The sequence below is a fragment of the Pezoporus wallicus genome, unplaced genomic scaffold, assembly GCF_028554395.1.
Source record: "Pezoporus wallicus isolate ANWC-B61680 ecotype Strahan unplaced genomic scaffold, APGP_CSIRO_Pwel_v1 contig_6999, whole genome shotgun sequence".
Taxonomy (NCBI): domain Eukaryota; kingdom Metazoa; phylum Chordata; class Aves; order Psittaciformes; family Psittacidae; genus Pezoporus; species Pezoporus wallicus.
The window spans coordinates 2,678,119-2,695,292 of NW_026640180.1; the positions used below are offsets into that span (position 1 = coordinate 2,678,119).

General features: G+C 39.7%; 1 protein-coding gene across 8 annotated transcripts in view; it reads left to right on the forward strand.

Annotated features, from left to right (window-relative positions):
* PDLIM5 (PDZ and LIM domain 5) overlaps positions 1-17,174 on the forward strand; it is a 127,324-nt gene that overhangs the window by 104,476 nt on the left and 5,674 nt on the right. For all 8 annotated transcript variants that reach the window (XM_057417985.1, XM_057417984.1, XM_057417983.1 and 5 more), the window contains 3 exons: positions 8,011-8,185; positions 13,708-13,888; positions 14,885-15,005. In XM_057417985.1, the coding sequence (XP_057273968.1) occupies positions 8,011-8,185; positions 13,708-13,888; positions 14,885-15,005 (477 nt within the window). The remainder of the gene's footprint in view (positions 1-8,010; positions 8,186-13,707; positions 13,889-14,884; positions 15,006-17,174) is intronic.

Sequence of the window (17,174 nt, forward strand, 5' to 3'; positions counted from 1 at the left end):
TCTCCTTCCTTGCCACTTATTCTGTAAAGGTTTGTTAAGGAAAATGGGATAAAAATCCAGAATGTATCAGGTGGGGGAGGCTGGCCATCAGGTCAAACAGTATGAAGCTGGGGAGAGGGAGGAAGGCACTGAGATTTATTGTAAGTAGCCAGTAAGCCTTTGCTGGAAGTCCATAAAGGATGGACTGCAGCACTTTCTGTCCTGGTCACCTTTGATTTTCTGTGTTTCATTTTTAATTACCCCAGCCCCTATCTCAGTTCTGTTGACCTTACAGGCCACCTTAACTGGGTAAGTTAAGTTGATGGCCCATCAGTCTTTTGTGGGGAAAAGGCAACTGAATTATTGTATCAGCATCACCTTGTTCATAACCTCCTCCAATTTTGTTTTCTAGTATACTCTCATCCCAATTTTTTTTCTTTGTAGAACAGGAAATTAAAGGCAGGGCTAATGATTACAGGGGTTTAAGGAACTATGTGCCCATTGAGGACAATGGTGTGATCTTGGGGAAGAAACTGGAGTAGCAAGTTGTCAAGCCAAGTACTTATATATACTTATACTGCTAGACACAGTCTCAAAATATGAATAGTTCCAGTACTTTTCATCGAAAAAGATTGTTAAAGATTGCTCCTTCCGTGATGCAATTACCATTCATAGAAGCAGAAAGCCTTGTCCATAAAAGTGGTATGATTGACAGGTCAAAACAAACAAGCTTCCTGGTCCTGGTATATGAACTGTTATTCTTATTAATTTTTCATCTAATCTAAGTGATTATATCATTATGTGACAGCGAACCACAAGAATTTATTCTTATGAGTTATGTTAAGTCACCTAGCCAAGCAAAACCCATTGTGAAACCAGAGTAATTTATAAATGTCAGCCTTAATTTGATGGTAGTATGAAACTGTAACTACTGCAGACATGGTGAAAAAATGATTATGTGTCTGAAACTTAAATGTTTATATGCAAGAAGTAAATAGTGATGATGCAAAAATGGACCACCCACTTCTTGAAGGCTGAATGACCTGGTGTACCTCACTACAGGATTTGCTGAACAGAAACTCGGCTTTGTGTTACAAATAAGACCTTTGACAATTTCCATGTGATTTGATGTTGCTGAATTCATATGCTATTGCACCAAGCTGTGTACTTAAACTAATTGCATACATAAATCAGATCGACGCATGTTCCTTTCTCTAGTTATTTGAACAGAGGTGAAGAGATTGTTTCTCTCTGTGATTATTTCACACCCATTGAGTGGGAACATTTACTAACTTTCAAAATTAGATGCTCATCACCTTTGATTTCTTACAAAGCTACTAGCCCACTGGGCTGACTTGCCAGCTCAGTTCACCTCCATTCGCTAGTGCCAACTCAGAGCAGTAATGTGTTCTGTTCAGATGTACAGGTGTAAAACATCCAAGAATTATGCCTAATATTTGTTCAACAAATGAAAAGTCAATATTCCTCTGGTAAATGCATTCTTATCAGTATTCAATGTTAAACATCAGCTCCATGAAACAGGCAGATAATCTGTATATGAATGAGACTGGGCAGTCCTGCTCTCCGCAGGCATAGTCAAGCTGTCGCAGTCAGAAGAGGAGCTTAAAAGCAAGGGAGGCAAAATGTTACCTGCAGAATGCCACCAAATGGGTTTCTACATCCTCACTCCAGAGAAATGAAACACTATTGTACAGATCTTCATTTTCTCTTCCTCTTCAAGGCACGTTTTCTGTAAAAGCGACTCCAGTTGTGGCAAATTTGTGATGGTATGTGATGTAACAAATCACATGGACATAGGCTGAAGAGAGCCAAACCCACCATACTCATTTTAATTAAGATGCTTTACAGCTAATTCAGCCGGAGCCTTTCCAGTTGAAAGGCTGATTGCTGCCACAGGAACTAGTCCCTTCAGTTGCAGGAGTTGTTGAAATTGGGTCCGGGTGGCACCTGTTGTGATTTTCCACGGGGCACATACCAGCCTTCGTCAGCATTTAAAGACATGATAATGGTTTAATCCTTCCTGTTCTGCTTTTAATCAGTGGCAGGGGTTTAGCTCTGACGGTACTTCCAAAACTCCGTCAGAAACAAAAGGAAAACGCTGAACACAGAGGTTTTTGGGGTGGGTGGGTGGATTTTGTGGTTTTGTTTTTTTTTTAACTTCCCTCTTGCTTGTCCTGTAGCTTTCTCCATTGAACTTCTGCGATTTCATATGGGCCTGGGAGTGGATGGGGTGTTACATACAGCTAATGTAACAAGCTGACAGCCGAGCTTTTCAGACACATTGCTTCATCCGGCCATCTGTTTGGTTTGGAGGGAAGGAAGAGGAAGATTTCTTACTCTACAGATATATTAAGAGAAGTCAGAAAATTGGATGTATGAAGCTTTATATTTTCCATTTATAATACAGTAGTTTGATAGCAGTGTATAAATCACTGAGTTAGAACACTTTAAAATGAAGTTCTGGCACTCCCACCGCTTAAAGTAGCATTGTTATTTATAGATATTACATGAAGTCTGATGTTATGTTTAAGTGAGCATTAAACAGTTCAGGCTGTTGTATTGTTGCTATGCACCAGAGAACCTCTGTCAAAGTGACTTTGGCACCACCACGTATCTGCCTTTCTCCCTTTGTCTTCCAAACCTTTTGCCAGTGTTTGCAGTTATCCATGTGCTCAGTGATGGAACAGCCTATTGTTAGTTCCACGAGGGCAAAGTCACACTGGGATTTTTGAAAAAGAAAAAAAGGCAGTTCTTTACCTTGCCTAAAACTTTGTTAAATATTAAACTAGCCATACCAAGGAGTTTAGTGAAAGCAAACACTGAGGGTTTGCTTAACTTAAACCTAATAAAGTAGAAAGTTAATAGTCAGGTACAGAATGTTTTCTGTTTTAGAAAAGCCAGCTATGACAATGCACAAGAGCGAATCAACTGAGTAATTGAAGGTTTAATTAAGGAGTGTGAAGGTGAAGTGAAGCCTGAAAACCTCTGAAATTTGTCCACTAAGCTCTTCTCATGACTTGTGGAGAACCCAAATGTCTTTGGCACTTGGGGTAGAATAGCTCCTGATGGGGTGTATAATTCATACAAATTATTTATTGTATTTAATTATCATAATTTGTAATTCTTCTGAGCACTCACAAAAGTTGCTGTGCTCTGTCCTGTTTCAAGCAACAGAGGTAGTGCCCAGAAAATATGTGGTTCTGAGATTGTGTCATAAGGCAGCTGGAGTGGTTTCCTTTTCCATCCCCATGCAGTCATCATTTTCAATTAAAAATGTGTGTGCACCCCCCCAGACTGTAGGTACCAAGTCACAACCCTGTTCCCCCCCCCCCAGCACTCTTTGCAGAACAGAGCTGCTGATGGGATCCAAAATCATATATGTAAAATGTAAAAAGCAAAGTATAAAGCATAAACCACAGGAGAGCTCAGACTGATTGCCAAGAGTTGAGAAGTCTTTGCTTAGATTGGGTGTAATAACATGTACCTACCTTGTTATTACTGGTATGCCCTGGTAAAAGCCTCTCATTGTGAGAAAAAACACTTGCATAATTTTTCCAGGCCTCATATTTTTCTTTAAATCGTGTGGTTGCGTTTCAGTCTGAAAGGTTTCCAAGGGAATAGGGAGGAGAAAGGAGAGGAGGAGAATGTCCCCTTCCTCTCTGCCGGCAGAAAAAGTATCTTGTCCAGTACAGGAGTGTTAAACTTGCTGTTTAAGTCACAGGGATATTTGGGAACCATCACTGTTCATTCTAAACAAGAAAACAGACCTAATATATGAAATTCTGTAGCTACAAGAGGTGGATTATTGTTGGAAAAGAATACTGAGGATCTGAGGATTCATACAGATTTTAAGTAGGGAACTACTGGGGGGGGGGGGGGGGGGGGGGGGTGTGTTAAAGAAAAGAAAAACAACAAACAAGCTGACAAAACAAAAGCCCTAAATGCCATCACAAACAAAAAATTCTCCGTGGGTTGCAGTGGAAGTAATGAAACTTTGGTAGAATCACTAGAGTGTTAAAGGCACGTTTGTGGTCTGTGGAAAGACATAAGTGGGCAATAAAAGCTGTCCTCCAACTGATATGGGAATGAGGAAGATAAAAGACTGAGGCAAGTCAGCCGGGGAGAAAGGGAGAATGATCTATGGTGAAAAGAAGTCTAGCAGAACTACTGCTGAAGGTTTACAAAGAAAGGCACGTAATAAATGTGGTGAAATAGTTGTTAGCGTACTTCACCGGTGTATTTTCTTCAATAAGAATATGGATCTAAAGGCAGTGGAACCAAACTGACTCCTCTTCTTTAAAATGAAAAAATCTGAACTGAAAGAAACTTGAGTCCGCTTCAGAACAAGAAGAGGGGGGAATAATACTGCGCAAGACCAGTAAGGTCTTCATGTTAATACTAACAAAGAGAAAAATATCCCTTGAGAGAAAAGGGGTATATTTTGCTGTGGGGACAAATTATGAGCGTGGGCAGGGAGCTTCCTGGCTTGACACTTGCCTCAGGAGATGGAAGAAGAAAGTGCTTAATAAAATTCTTTAAAATCTTACTTTTCAAGGATTTTTGAGCCAAAAGCAACCTTTTCTGTCTCAGATCCCAGATGGATTAGCTACTGTTCCCATTCTAGAATGATAGGGTCTCTTCTAATGATCTGTGACTGGTTTCTTCTCCCAAATAACAAGTGAGAGGACAAAAGGTAATGGCCTCAAGCTGCACCAGGGGAGGTTTAGATTGGATATTAGGAAAAATTTCTTCACTGAAAGGGTGGTCAGGCATTGGAACAGGCTGCCCAGGGCAGTGGTGGAATCACTGCATCTGGAATTGTTCAAAAACCATGTAGATGCCCTTGGTGACATGATTTAGTGGTGGACCTGGCAGTCCTGGTGTAACATTTGGATTTGATGATCTTAAAGTTCTTTTCCAATCTAGTTGATTCTCTGATTCTATTACTGTATGATAGTAGACCAAATGGTGACATAAATCTGCAAATGACAGTCAAAAAGCCCTTTACAGTGTAGCCTTTGTCTGGGATCCAGAAATATTCTGACCAATATAGAAGTATCTGAAAGCTTAGGGCTTATTTGTTATTCTCCTTATTCTGTTTGCATTGTGCCTGTGATCCCATGGGAGTCCTGCATCTGCTGAAGCAGATGAACTTAAGTTCGCCAGTTCCAGTGGAAGTAGAGTGGGTCTTTTTGCCTTCACTGCTTCTCAGTGTTAAAAGCCCAGCTTGTTCTTGCTTAGGCCACAACTCTTGCTTAACACAGTACTAATTTGTGTGGTTTATATTATGGTTCGCTTAAAAGAGTATATTTGTTTTAACATAGGATCATTAGTAGACCAGAATTATTCCCCATACAGATGGACCAGCTCCTTCTCTCCTTTTTAGTGCTTTGAATATGCACTGAAGTCAGAAATGACTTATCTCAGAACTCTGTAGAGAAAGTTTATGTAGAAAATTCTGCTCCTGGACAGTTGTAACTTTAAAGTTGGGTAGTGCTGAGAAAAGCATCATTCATAAAAACAGCCTTACTGAAAGCTGTAATGAGACCAAAGAAAAGGGAACAGTTGTGGTGTTTGTACTTTGTGTGTGTGTGTGTGTGTGCTTTGAGCAAGCAGAAGGTTGGGTTTTTTTTAACTTCACAGTGCAAACGACCTTACTGATGTGTCTGAATGGGCTTTGGGATTCAGCAGATAAACAGAAATTAGCGATATACTAGAAGCTGGACTGCAGTTTGATTTATGGCAAAAGCAGTCTTCAAACAGATTTGGTTTTAGTGTGTATTTTTGTCTTCTCATGAAATGGGACCTGAAAATTAGAAAGCCATATGTGATCACAGAGGAGGAAAGTGCAATTAATCAAAACCACTTTTGTTCAGATCTTCAAAGCCTTTCAGCCACCTTTTCCATTTTTATCTGTTCCTGTGTTTTCAGTTTAGCAGGAATTTATAATCTAAAATGACCTACAGTAGCAGAGTGACTTGTTCAAGATCAAATGCTAAAACATTCCTAAGTACTTTATCTTCAGGAATGCTGAATGTTTCTAGAACCAAGATATTTTTTTAAAGTTATTGCATATTAATTAATTATATTTTAAATATAATAAATAACCTTATATTAAAAAAAAACACAGCACCCACAATAAAACAAAATAAAACCAAAACAAAAAAAAAAAAAACACAACACAAACAAAACACCTCCTCCCCTCCCTCAAAAAACCCAAAACAAAACAACACTAAACCTCAAAAGCCACCCCCCCCAATGAGCTGGTATACTTTTTGCTACTTCAGATACTGAAAAGGATCCAAAAATGTCGCTCTTGAAATGACCTGATTTGAGAAAATTTGACGAACCAAGCAGTTAGACAAAAAAGGTATCTGACTATATAGCTGCTTCATACAGAGAAAGAGTAAGCAAAAGTAGTATATTGAGCCCATATCAGTGGATTAATACCAAGCGTAATTATAGAACAAAAGCATTGGTATTAAAAAAAGATTTCTCTTCCAGCTGTGTTGCCTTAGCCTACAAATGTGCATAAGTAAAGGGGTGTTTTGTTAACTAAAGTTCATTGTATTGTTTTGATTAAATTGTGTAGTCTGCGGCTGTCTTACTTGTGTAAATAGCAAAGGATTGGCATTTCTATAGAATTTTCTGTGTATTTGCTGTCACTTAAATTTATCTTCTCTGTGAATTAGTGTGCCACTTCCGTTTGAGCAGGGAAGGCAGTGTTTCACCTCCAAGGTATTTGCAACTTTTCTGTGGGGTGGAGGTTTGTCAGCATTACGTTAAGGGAGATAATGACAGTTTTTCATGTTTTCCCTGAAACATGATATGAAAGGTGAAAGAGGAAGACTACCAAAAAGGTTAACAGCCTCATACAAACTATTTGTTTTTTTTTTTGCAAAGCTACTGAATGCTGAATACATCCTGAATGCTCTTGTTTTGAAGAGCTGTATCATTGCAACAGAAGCATCATCCTGTTATCATCCGATATCTCTGTCATTGCCTGAATTTCCACTCGGATCTTAATTTTGCTTTTTGCTTTACAAGGTTTAGTATGACTGCACTAATGTCAGGACACAGAGTAAACATGGTTTCTCTTGCCTGTGGTTCCAAACAAAAGGTTATGGAAATGTGAGGGGATTTTAGCATACTTGAAAAAGAAAAAGCTACTCCACAGAAATAACTGCTCCCATAAAACCGTGTTGCTGTAGCTTTTCTGTTACCAAGGTGCATATATCAATAGTGGAGAAAGAAAAGCAGAGGGATGTTTCTTCATTACCCATGGCAACAGTATCATCTGCGCCTTTCATTTTTGTAAATGCATTTTTCGTACTCCATAAAAGCTTGTGATTATTCTATGACTCTGAAAACCTGAGCACAAATGGAAGTCTGTCGATGTATACATTTCTGAAAAGTCAGGTTTTTATTTGAGTCATAACTTTTATAAGAGGATGTGAACATGGCCTTTGGCGTGCTTCAGAATCACAATATCTAGTGACCTAGACTGGTGTTTAGATTCACCTTAGAAATATGTTTTCCTTATACAGTACTGCATTTTAAGTTCCTGAACATGTTGTATTGAATGTGTACTTTTGTTTAATCTGTTAGTAATGACGTACGATCTATTGCACTTACTGTAAAATGTTTTGAGTAGGTATGTCATGTTCTCCTGTCTCTGTTCAAACACTGATACTCTTGGCGTCAGCTTTTGTATCTGAAGCAAAATAATACCTTCATGGGTTCTATATTCTTTTGCCTAATTTCTTCAGTATGTTGAAATTTGTCCACTCCTTCTACAAGTTAGCCAAAATTACGCTGTGTTATTTCACAGACATTTCATAAAGTAGGTTGGGACTTACTTGGTGAGGGAGGGGGGGAAATAAGTGCTTTTTTATTTTGTTCCTTTAAGTAGGCAGGTATACAGTGGACAAAGATGTTAGACAAATGTTGATGGTTGCTTGTATTTCAAGATAGTTTACTTGGTATTGAAAGATGGTCTTCTTTCCCCAGCTTCTGCCAGTGGATGGACATCAAATAGTGTTAAACCACCTGGAACGGCTGCCCCTAGTGAAAAACCTGCACCGGCACCTCCGCTAAACGAGCAAGACACGTTGGTTCAGAGGGCAGAGCATATTCCAGCAGGAAAGCGTACTCCTATGTGTGCGCACTGTAATCAAGTCATTAGGTTTGTATCTGTGTGCTGGGTATACTCTTTGCTGGGTAAAAAAAGCTGTCTGGGTGGCCAGGCCCAAAAATTGGTGGTGAATGGAGTTAAATCCTGTTGATGGCTGGTCACAAGTGGTGTTCCCTAGGGCTCAGTAGTGGGGCCAGCTCCGTTCAATATCTTCATCAATGATCTGGATGAGGGGATTGAGGGCACCGTCACCAAGTTTGCAGACTACACCAAATTGGGTGGGAATGCTGATCTACCTGAACTTAGAAAGGCTCTGCAGAAGGGGTCTGGACAGGCTGGGTTGATGAGCAAAAACCAATTGTAAGAGGCTCAACAACGCTCAGTTCTGGGTCCTGCGCCTGGGTCACAACAACCACATGTGACGCTGCAGGCTATGTCCCATATTTGTAATGCACAGAACAGAAGAGCCTGCACCGTGTTTCACCATGGTTAAAGAAACTTGTTTGATTAGAAAACGTGAGTTTGAAAAAATGAGTAGCTGTATAAATTTCATCAGTATTATAGAAAATAAGCCTTTCCACCACGGGTTTTTGCAGCCTTTTGAGCTCTGGCCTGGATTCTGCATCAGAAGATGCAGCTAACTCAAATTACTTGATCTCTAGGGGTCAGCTGAGTCCAGCTTGTTTATTTCCATTAGATTTCTGTTCTGATAGGTCACTACCAGTTCAGCTAAAATTGGGTTAATGTTAGAGGATGCTTTACTAACCGATCTGTGATCTTTTGGAGGATTTTTTCCTACTTCTGTTGTATATGTCAAGGAAATAAAAATACATGACCTGAATCCCCTTGAAGGAACAGAAGAGACTATTCAAATTCCTAACATAGGTACAAATTTTTTACTTCATTGCAAAATGGAAGATTAATATCAGAAAGGTCCACACTTTGGGGATGAGATTGATCTGCTTCATTGAACAGCTTGTCCTCTATAACCATTCTGTCTGTCTGCTATTCTGACCTTTTTGTTCCCTGGGCTTTGGATTTGTGTGTAGTAAATAATAAGCAAGCGACCATGCACTGTCCTTTTTGTTACTATCACTTCAGTTTAAAATTCAGACTGAACAGAGTAAATACATTACATGCTGAATCTTTTATGCAGGAAGCTTCACTGCTTTTTGTAGTGCCTTTGTGGTTTAGCAAGGTTTGCTGAAGCTCTGTGCTGCAGGGTCTCAGAGCACAGTCAGCAGATTGTTCTTGAGCAGCCAGCATTTCCTCTCAGCCCTTAAATCACTTGCTGCTACTCTCTGCTTTTCCACCTTGATCACCATTAAAAGTGGGATTAGCTGCCAGTAGGGTAGTGTACTGGTCCGGGGAGCAGCTTTTGCTCCTTTGTGTATGCTTGAGGAGAACTACTTCATAGAATCATAGAATACCAGACTGGAAGGGATGTCAAGGATTATCTGGTCCAACCTTTCTTGACAAAGCCTGGCCCAGACTAGATGTCCCAGCAACCTGTCCAGCCAAATCTTAAACTTGTCCAATGTCAGGGAGTCCACCACTTCCATGGGGAGATTATTCCAGTGGCTGATCTTATTGTGAAAAATTTTCCCCTGGTGTCCAACAAAAATCTCCCTGGGAGTAATTTGTACCCATTGCCCCTCATCGTTTCCATGTGACTCTTTGTAAAAATGGGTTCTCCATCTTCTTTTAGCCACCCTTTAAATACTGAAAGTATTAAGTACTTGACAGTACTTAAGCCACTGTCACCTATTGTAAGTGATACCTCTTCATGAATAGTAACTGATACTCATGTCTAACTTCTTTGTAATCTGCTGGTGATGTTTAAATCCTTATATTTTTTTCATATGTTAAATGCCACTTCAATTATTAAAAGCAAGCATTATTGCATTTGAGGATGAGTTGATGTGCATTAATGTTAAACATGCCTTGTATTCACAGCATACAGTGGATTTGGAATATTGCAATGGCATTTTGAATTCAAGTTTTAGCATAATTACAGTTCATGCCCTCAGGTAATACTACCACTATGAAAAGGTAGGAGGAGGATCAAGCGACATTGCATTGTTCATCTGTTTTGAAGCCAAAATGCATTGTGGAGTTGGTTACTTTACACTCAGGCACAGAATAACCACGGTTGCTCAAGCCAAAACCATTTATTAGAGACATCTTATAACTTTTTAATATATCTTTAATTATTCATGCAGTGATGGTCTGAATATTCCATTTTTTTCCCAAAGCTTCTGTAAGTAAGCTTTTCTTTCCATGTGTAAATGAATCAAAGCTAGAAGCAAACTAAATTTCCCATGATCTACTTGCTGTGATGGTCTGATAAACTTCTGACATTTCCTGATGAAGACTTCTGGTTCCCGGGCAGTCTTACCAAGTGCTGCAGTGCAAAGCTGGCTCTTCCTTTGAAGTCCAGATATGTTTTCCCTGAATCTCCACTGAGAACGTACTTGTTGGCATGTCTGCTTGTGAATGATGAGTTGGCCATGTCATCTTTTCATACAGCTTAATTGTTTTTAAAGGGAAAAGGGAAAAAGTACGAATGGTGGTTCACTTCAGCATCTCCTATACAAAAATTATTATTCTGGCATTTTCAAGTGAGGAGAAAAAGAAACTTCCCAGAATGTAGACTGCTGTATGGTTAACTGTCAAGCGATTGGTCTACTTAGCAGATGTGAGGATCCTTTTGATCTCTCTACCACTAAATTTCAGTTCTGGCTTGCTATCATAATAAAAGCCACATGGGAAGTTAGATTATTGACCTACTAACACATCATGACCATACTGATGAAGTTGTATTTAGCTACAAGTGTAAAGATAGAGAAATTGTGATTATATTCCCTGTATGTTACTTCTTCCTGCTGGCCCCTATATCATTTCTCCATGCAGAACCCAGATGTTTTAGGTGGCTAATCCCAAACCCAACAAACAAAAAAACCTTACTGTTTGCTTCCTTCTGTGAGTTTGGTTCATGTGGTCTAGATGGTAATGCCAGAAATTTGTTCAGAAATGCTTAGCATGTCAAAGTAGCCTGGGATAGAAGCACATTCATAGCCAACTTTTGCCTCTTTGATCATTGTATATCTTTGGATGGAAGCAACATGGGTTTTTAGCACCACCTTTAAAAAATACGTTCTAGTTGACAGAGGCATGGGGCAATTTTTATTGTTTTTATTGTTTTAAATGGGGAAGGAAGGATGCAGCCATCTTCCTAACATTTCAAAGCCTAGCTACTTGCTGTTAGTTGCCTAAGAGTGGGCATGCATCCCTCTTACTCAAATCAGACCTTTAAACACCTTTTCAAATGAATACAGCAAATTAATACCTTTCATTACTGAAAGCTATCGTTTTGATCACAAAAATATGCAAAGACCAGGAACACCTCCAAGTTCTGAATATCACATTTTGGTGTATTTCATGTGGCAGGTGTTTATTTTTTTCTTTCTTCCATGTGCTTTGGGGCAGCTTTTAAGTCACTGGTGTCATTAAGCTGCAGCGATGGCTTGACATATTTAAAATACTGCCTGATTAAAAGCAAAATTGTATTTAGAAAGCCTTCTTCTAGACGTGTGTGTAGGGAGCCAGCGCACTAATGGAACACCTTGGAGACATTGTGCAGGGCATGGCCACAGCTGTTTGGGGACTTTGGGAAAGAAACTCTGTAGATGCACTCTCAGGCTGTTCCCCGTCCGTCTGCGTTCCTGCGCGCTGTCCTGAATGGCTAACCTCAACATGTCAGAGCTGTAAACTCTGGAGGGCTAAATGCAGCAGATGTTGTAAAAATTCCTTCCTCTCCTGTTGCTAGTGTGCTTTCTTTCCATTGCAGAGGTAACTGAGCCTATTGTTTCAGTGCAGATGGCCAGAAACTCAATCCTACCTGGAGCCGGGAGAGCCTCTTCGGTGTCAGCCCTGTGTTAATGAATCTGTTAAATTAGCCTGTGCTGACACGGCGCACTGAGAGCACTTTGTTGTACATAAGGGCTTGTATTGTTTGATCAGTACATAACTGAAAGGGCATTGATGTAAAAAGGTGCTTGTAGAGCAGTGAGAGGGTATCGGGTTAGGTCAGTGTTTGCACTGCTTAAGCATCCGCTGGGAGTGGGGGCCAGAGAGCTGCACTCGACCCTAGCTCCCTCCTTAAAGGGCTATGAGCTGCTCTCTGGGAGACTTTTTCACTGCTTTCTCTCCCATATCAGAGGTGAATAGAAGAAACTATTTCAGATTAAATATGGTCATCATCTCAGATGGTGTGTGAGTTGTCCGAAAACTGTTTGAGTCCCTTATCTTTGACTTCTCATCCTGTTGAAAATCCATAGCAGCTCCAGAGAAAATGTGGAAGAGAAACAAAAATAATTACCCCGTACTCTTGATGGAGTTGCCCTCTGTCCTCTGCCCACTAGAGTCAATATAACCCTGGAAGCAGATTTTGAGGGTTTTTTTTTCTTCTCTATTATTATTGCTTTGTTCACATGAAAATCTTATCTTACACAAAAAATGTTCTTGTAGCTTACTCAATTTCCAAAGAAATGCTTAGCAACAGCTTGGTCGTATTAGTACTTCCTGCAGTGAAGTATTAGATTGAAAAAGAAAAAAAAAGATGTGTTACTGAAAAGATATCATCTTTATTGGTCTTCAAAAATGGGAAATCTGGTGGGTGAGATGAACTTGAATCCCAAAGTTCACCTGAAACCTAAAGTTTGAAAGGTTGAGTATTGGTGGGACCTTAGGCACCTCATTAAATATGTTCATTAAAGAAATTAGCATGCAAAATATGTTTTCAGATGAACACAGAGTGATATATGCCTGGGGTTTATGAGTTACAAACTGAGAATTTTTTGTTGACTAAGAAAAAGACAGTTCATCTTGTCTGTTAACCTTGTTGCATTAGCCACACAAACGCTATTAAAAGCATCATTATTTTGTGTTTGCAAATAATAGCGGAGACTCTGTATTTGGAAAATATGATCCTTTTTAACTATCTTCTGACAGAAAAGAAAAAAAATGAACACCAATAACTGGGATAGGTTATCCTGCAACAAATTTGTTGGATAAGGACGGTGATTGAATTTTTGCCTCATGAGAAACTGATGTTATCAGCTCTTAATGGAGGCAAGTCTACGTACATTTGTGTGCTTGATACAAATGCAAGCTGAAAGAGAGTGGATCATAGCACTGTGTCATATATCTCTTTGCAATAGATGGAAATAATTGGGAGCACAAGAAACATCCTTCTTGTTCTCCTTTTCCCTAACAGCCACTTCAGCATGGTATTTAATGTGGTTTTAAAATAAGATTTCTGAAATGCAATGAAGTGAAGAGAATTCATATTTATTGTGGTCAGGTGTTTCTGGGAGATGGTTCAATGGGAATAAATACAGTCCAACACTTGATGCTTATTCGGAACCTGTAGAGGGAAAGCGGGATGAACTGGTTTATGTTTGCAAACTGTGTAGTAATGGCACAAAAGTGTCATAGCTTAAGCCTATTAACAGCTTTTGCAGGAGCCAGCCCAGGGGCATTAGCTGACAAAATCTCTTCTTTCTAATCAGAGGACCCTTCTTGGTGGCTTTGGGGAAGTCATGGCATCCAGAGGAGTTTAATTGTGCTCATTGCAAAGCGTCCATGGCTTACATTGGTTTTGTGGAAGAGAAGGGGATGCTTTATTGTGAGGTCTGCTATGAGAAGTTCTTCGCCCCTGAGTGTTCAAAGTGCCAAAGGAAGATTCTTGGGGTAAGTGACCAGCAAGTGACCCACTTCTCAGTGGGAACAATAACCACAATGTTCATTGCTTCTCTGTAGTGAAATTCCCCTTTATCTGACACAGTCTGCATTTTTCCAGACATACTCTGACATACCTTTTCAGCTCCCATCACACACAGAATATGTTTTTGGCTCTTCCAGTGTTGTGCCTTTTTGGTCTCTTTGAGAAGCTGCAGTCTTCTTGGCTCTTCAGGTTCAGCTCCTGTTTTCGTGAAGCTGTTCTGCAGCTGTTGTGATTTACTGGATTTTCTTGAGAAAAATTTAATTGGCAGCTCTTTATAGAATTGGGGAGGGGCAGGGTGTGTGTGTAATAAATAATGCTCTTTAGCTGAACTGAACACTGTAGAACTTGCTGGTTGGCTAGATGTGAAGTACTGAACTATTCCCAGGGGTAATGTAGATAGAAAGACATGTTATCAACACCAATATTGCTAATTTGAGCCCGCCAGCTGATTGTTCACTGCTCTACTGCAGACAGCAATGTCTCTGGACTCTTGTCCAGGGCCCTCCAGGGCTCTGACAGCACAGTTCTCAAGTCATATTTGGCACTATTGCACCTTCCAGTACAACACAGAGTGATCGTAATTTTCTACATGATGTTTTCTGTTAACTATTCACAGACTTGAGGAGACATCAGAGACGCTGCTTTTCTTATTTCAGGGGACTGTTGTGGGTGAGATCCTAACTAAAATGGAAAGGGTGAACAAATGAGCTGTTAAATCTGTCCAACTCTACATTGAATCTTCCAAAAAATGAAAGGTTGCTTATGACAAACAAGGGGATGTACTGTAAATAAAGCACTTTGTTAAGTTTAACATCAGCAGAAATTGCATGCACAACCCATTTTCAAAGTAGCAGTAGGAAACAAAATATTCTTGAGACGAATCAAGTGTGGAGGCATGGTCACCACAGTCTAGTCATCACTTCAAAATAATGTGTTAATAACACGTTTTCTAATCCCCACAGGAAGTAATAAATGCTTTGAAACAAACTTGGCACGTTTCCTGCTTTGTGTGTGTGGCCTGTCATAACCCCATCCGCAATAATGTCTTCCACTTAGAAGATGGCGATCCCTACTGTGAGACGGGTAAGAAGCAGCACAACCCAGGTTTACTGCATCTGTGTGGGGAAGGAGAGCTCAATAAGGTTGGAAAAGAATAACAGTTCCTTTTTCTTAAGCGTCACTTCAGAAGCAGCTCTCCAGAAAATTTGTGTAACTCTCATATGTCAATTCAAAGCAGCATCAAACACTGTAGACACTTCCAAGATCGCAGGAGAAGTTGGTGAGAATTTTTTCACTGGCTTCAGCAGGAACAGACTTCTTGTCACTGGTTTTACTGGTTGTTCCTGTTAAGCCCTCAGCGGTCAGTACCAGTGATACAGCAGTGTTAATTTTGGGGTGACTTTCTGGTTGACTTTAAAATAATATGGAATTTATGTAAATCTCCTTATTTACTAAACCAGCAAATGCCAGTGGAGTAATGTGTTTTATTCTGAATAGCTTTATTCACAGCTGGGAGGGACTTCCAAGAGCAAGCAGTCTGCCCAGGAAGTTTTTTGCAGGATCAGGGATAACATCTGTTGAACATAAACTTGGCACGAAAAAAACAGGCTGTTGAGGGAAAAATACAGTGATATGATTATAGCACTTGAAAGCCTGATGAGCAATATTACATGAAAGATGCGGCTTAGAAGTTCAGAGGGACTCTGGTTTGGTTTTTAGCACTTCCAGCTAATCATATCTTTTTATTAGTATGAAGTTTTTTATTTTTGTTGGTTTCCTCCTTTGCTTAAAACTTTCCATGTATCCTTCTGGGGTTGGAAGGAAAAAGATAGTATTTGTAAAACAATTCCCACAAAATTGAAAAGAAAGAAAATTGTATCAAAATTGTCTATTTTCACACTGCATGATATTTACATCTGTGTTAGAACCATCAGTCAAACCTTTTCTGTTTTTCCTGTAGTTTTAACTAGAGGTGGAAGTGGATTGACCAGGAAAAGATTTAGCATAACATCCTGGCAACTGGTTTAGAGCTAAGATTTCCTTCTGGATTGATCCCACAGTTGCTCACAGTGGGTGCCATGGAGAGTTCTAGGTATAGAAAGGATAAGGAAAGCAGGCAAAATTCATCTAAAATTTATCTGTCAGAGTGGCTGTAATAAGGTGTTGGCAGATACAGAAGGACGCAGTGGGTTATTGCCAATTCAGTGACATGAGTAGGGTAATGTATTGCTCCTATTCAATTCATGGAGCAGCAGAGGAAACAGATACATGAGCAGCATCCTCCAGTGTGACAGCACGGTGAAATTTCATCCTGGAGCAATCCGAAGCCCTTAATCTTACAACCATTTGATGATTCAAAAATAGTACTGAAGGAATCAATAACTCCCCTTGGGGTGGAAAGCTCGTGACCAAGTTTGTTCTGCTAATACCGAATTCTTGTTCCTGCCACCAAATGACCTGTATGTTGTGTGGTGCATTGATTTGTGCTACTGTTACCACTTCCTTGCTCAAATGCACACTTTTATATACTGTGAGCACTTTTCTATACTGTGAGGAAACCAGGATAAAAATATCAAGAATACTATGCTTCTCACAAAGTTTATTTCTGAGATAGAAAGTTTCTATCACAACTTAATGTAGGTACATTCTGTGAAGTGTTATTGGCAGTGACACATTGTAATGGCCATGGCTTTCTAACTAGATGTTAATTTGAGAGATATTTGTTCTTCAAAGACTTCCAGTCTAGCTGGAGCTAAGAGTCTATGACTAATTTTAAAGGAATAAGGAGTAAATGCCATTGCCAACTTTCCTTCCTAGTCAAAGGAATGTTCTAATTTTAAATCTATGTTTGAAATTATAACAGCATTAGCTATTAGTATTAAGGGGGGGGTTAATCTGCAAAATGTTCTGCGTTTGGATGTCAATGCTAAATTAAAGTGCAGATATCTACAACTTTGAACTTTAAGTGCAGAGTTAGTAATCTAGTTTTGAAAATGCTGTGTGCGGGAAGCATTGGTATGTGACTGCATGAGAAGTCTGCTTTGGAAGGCTTCTATGGTATCACAATTCAAGCATGCAAAGGAAAGCTGATGCCCTTCAGTCTGCCTTATCTATTGCCCTTTCTTCAGAAGAAAAGCCAATAACCTTATCAACACAAGCCACAGCCAACTTACAAAGGGCTTTAACTACTGGCACTAGGAAAATATCACTGAAAGATTCTGTATGAACACAGATGCAAAGAGCTGAAACAGT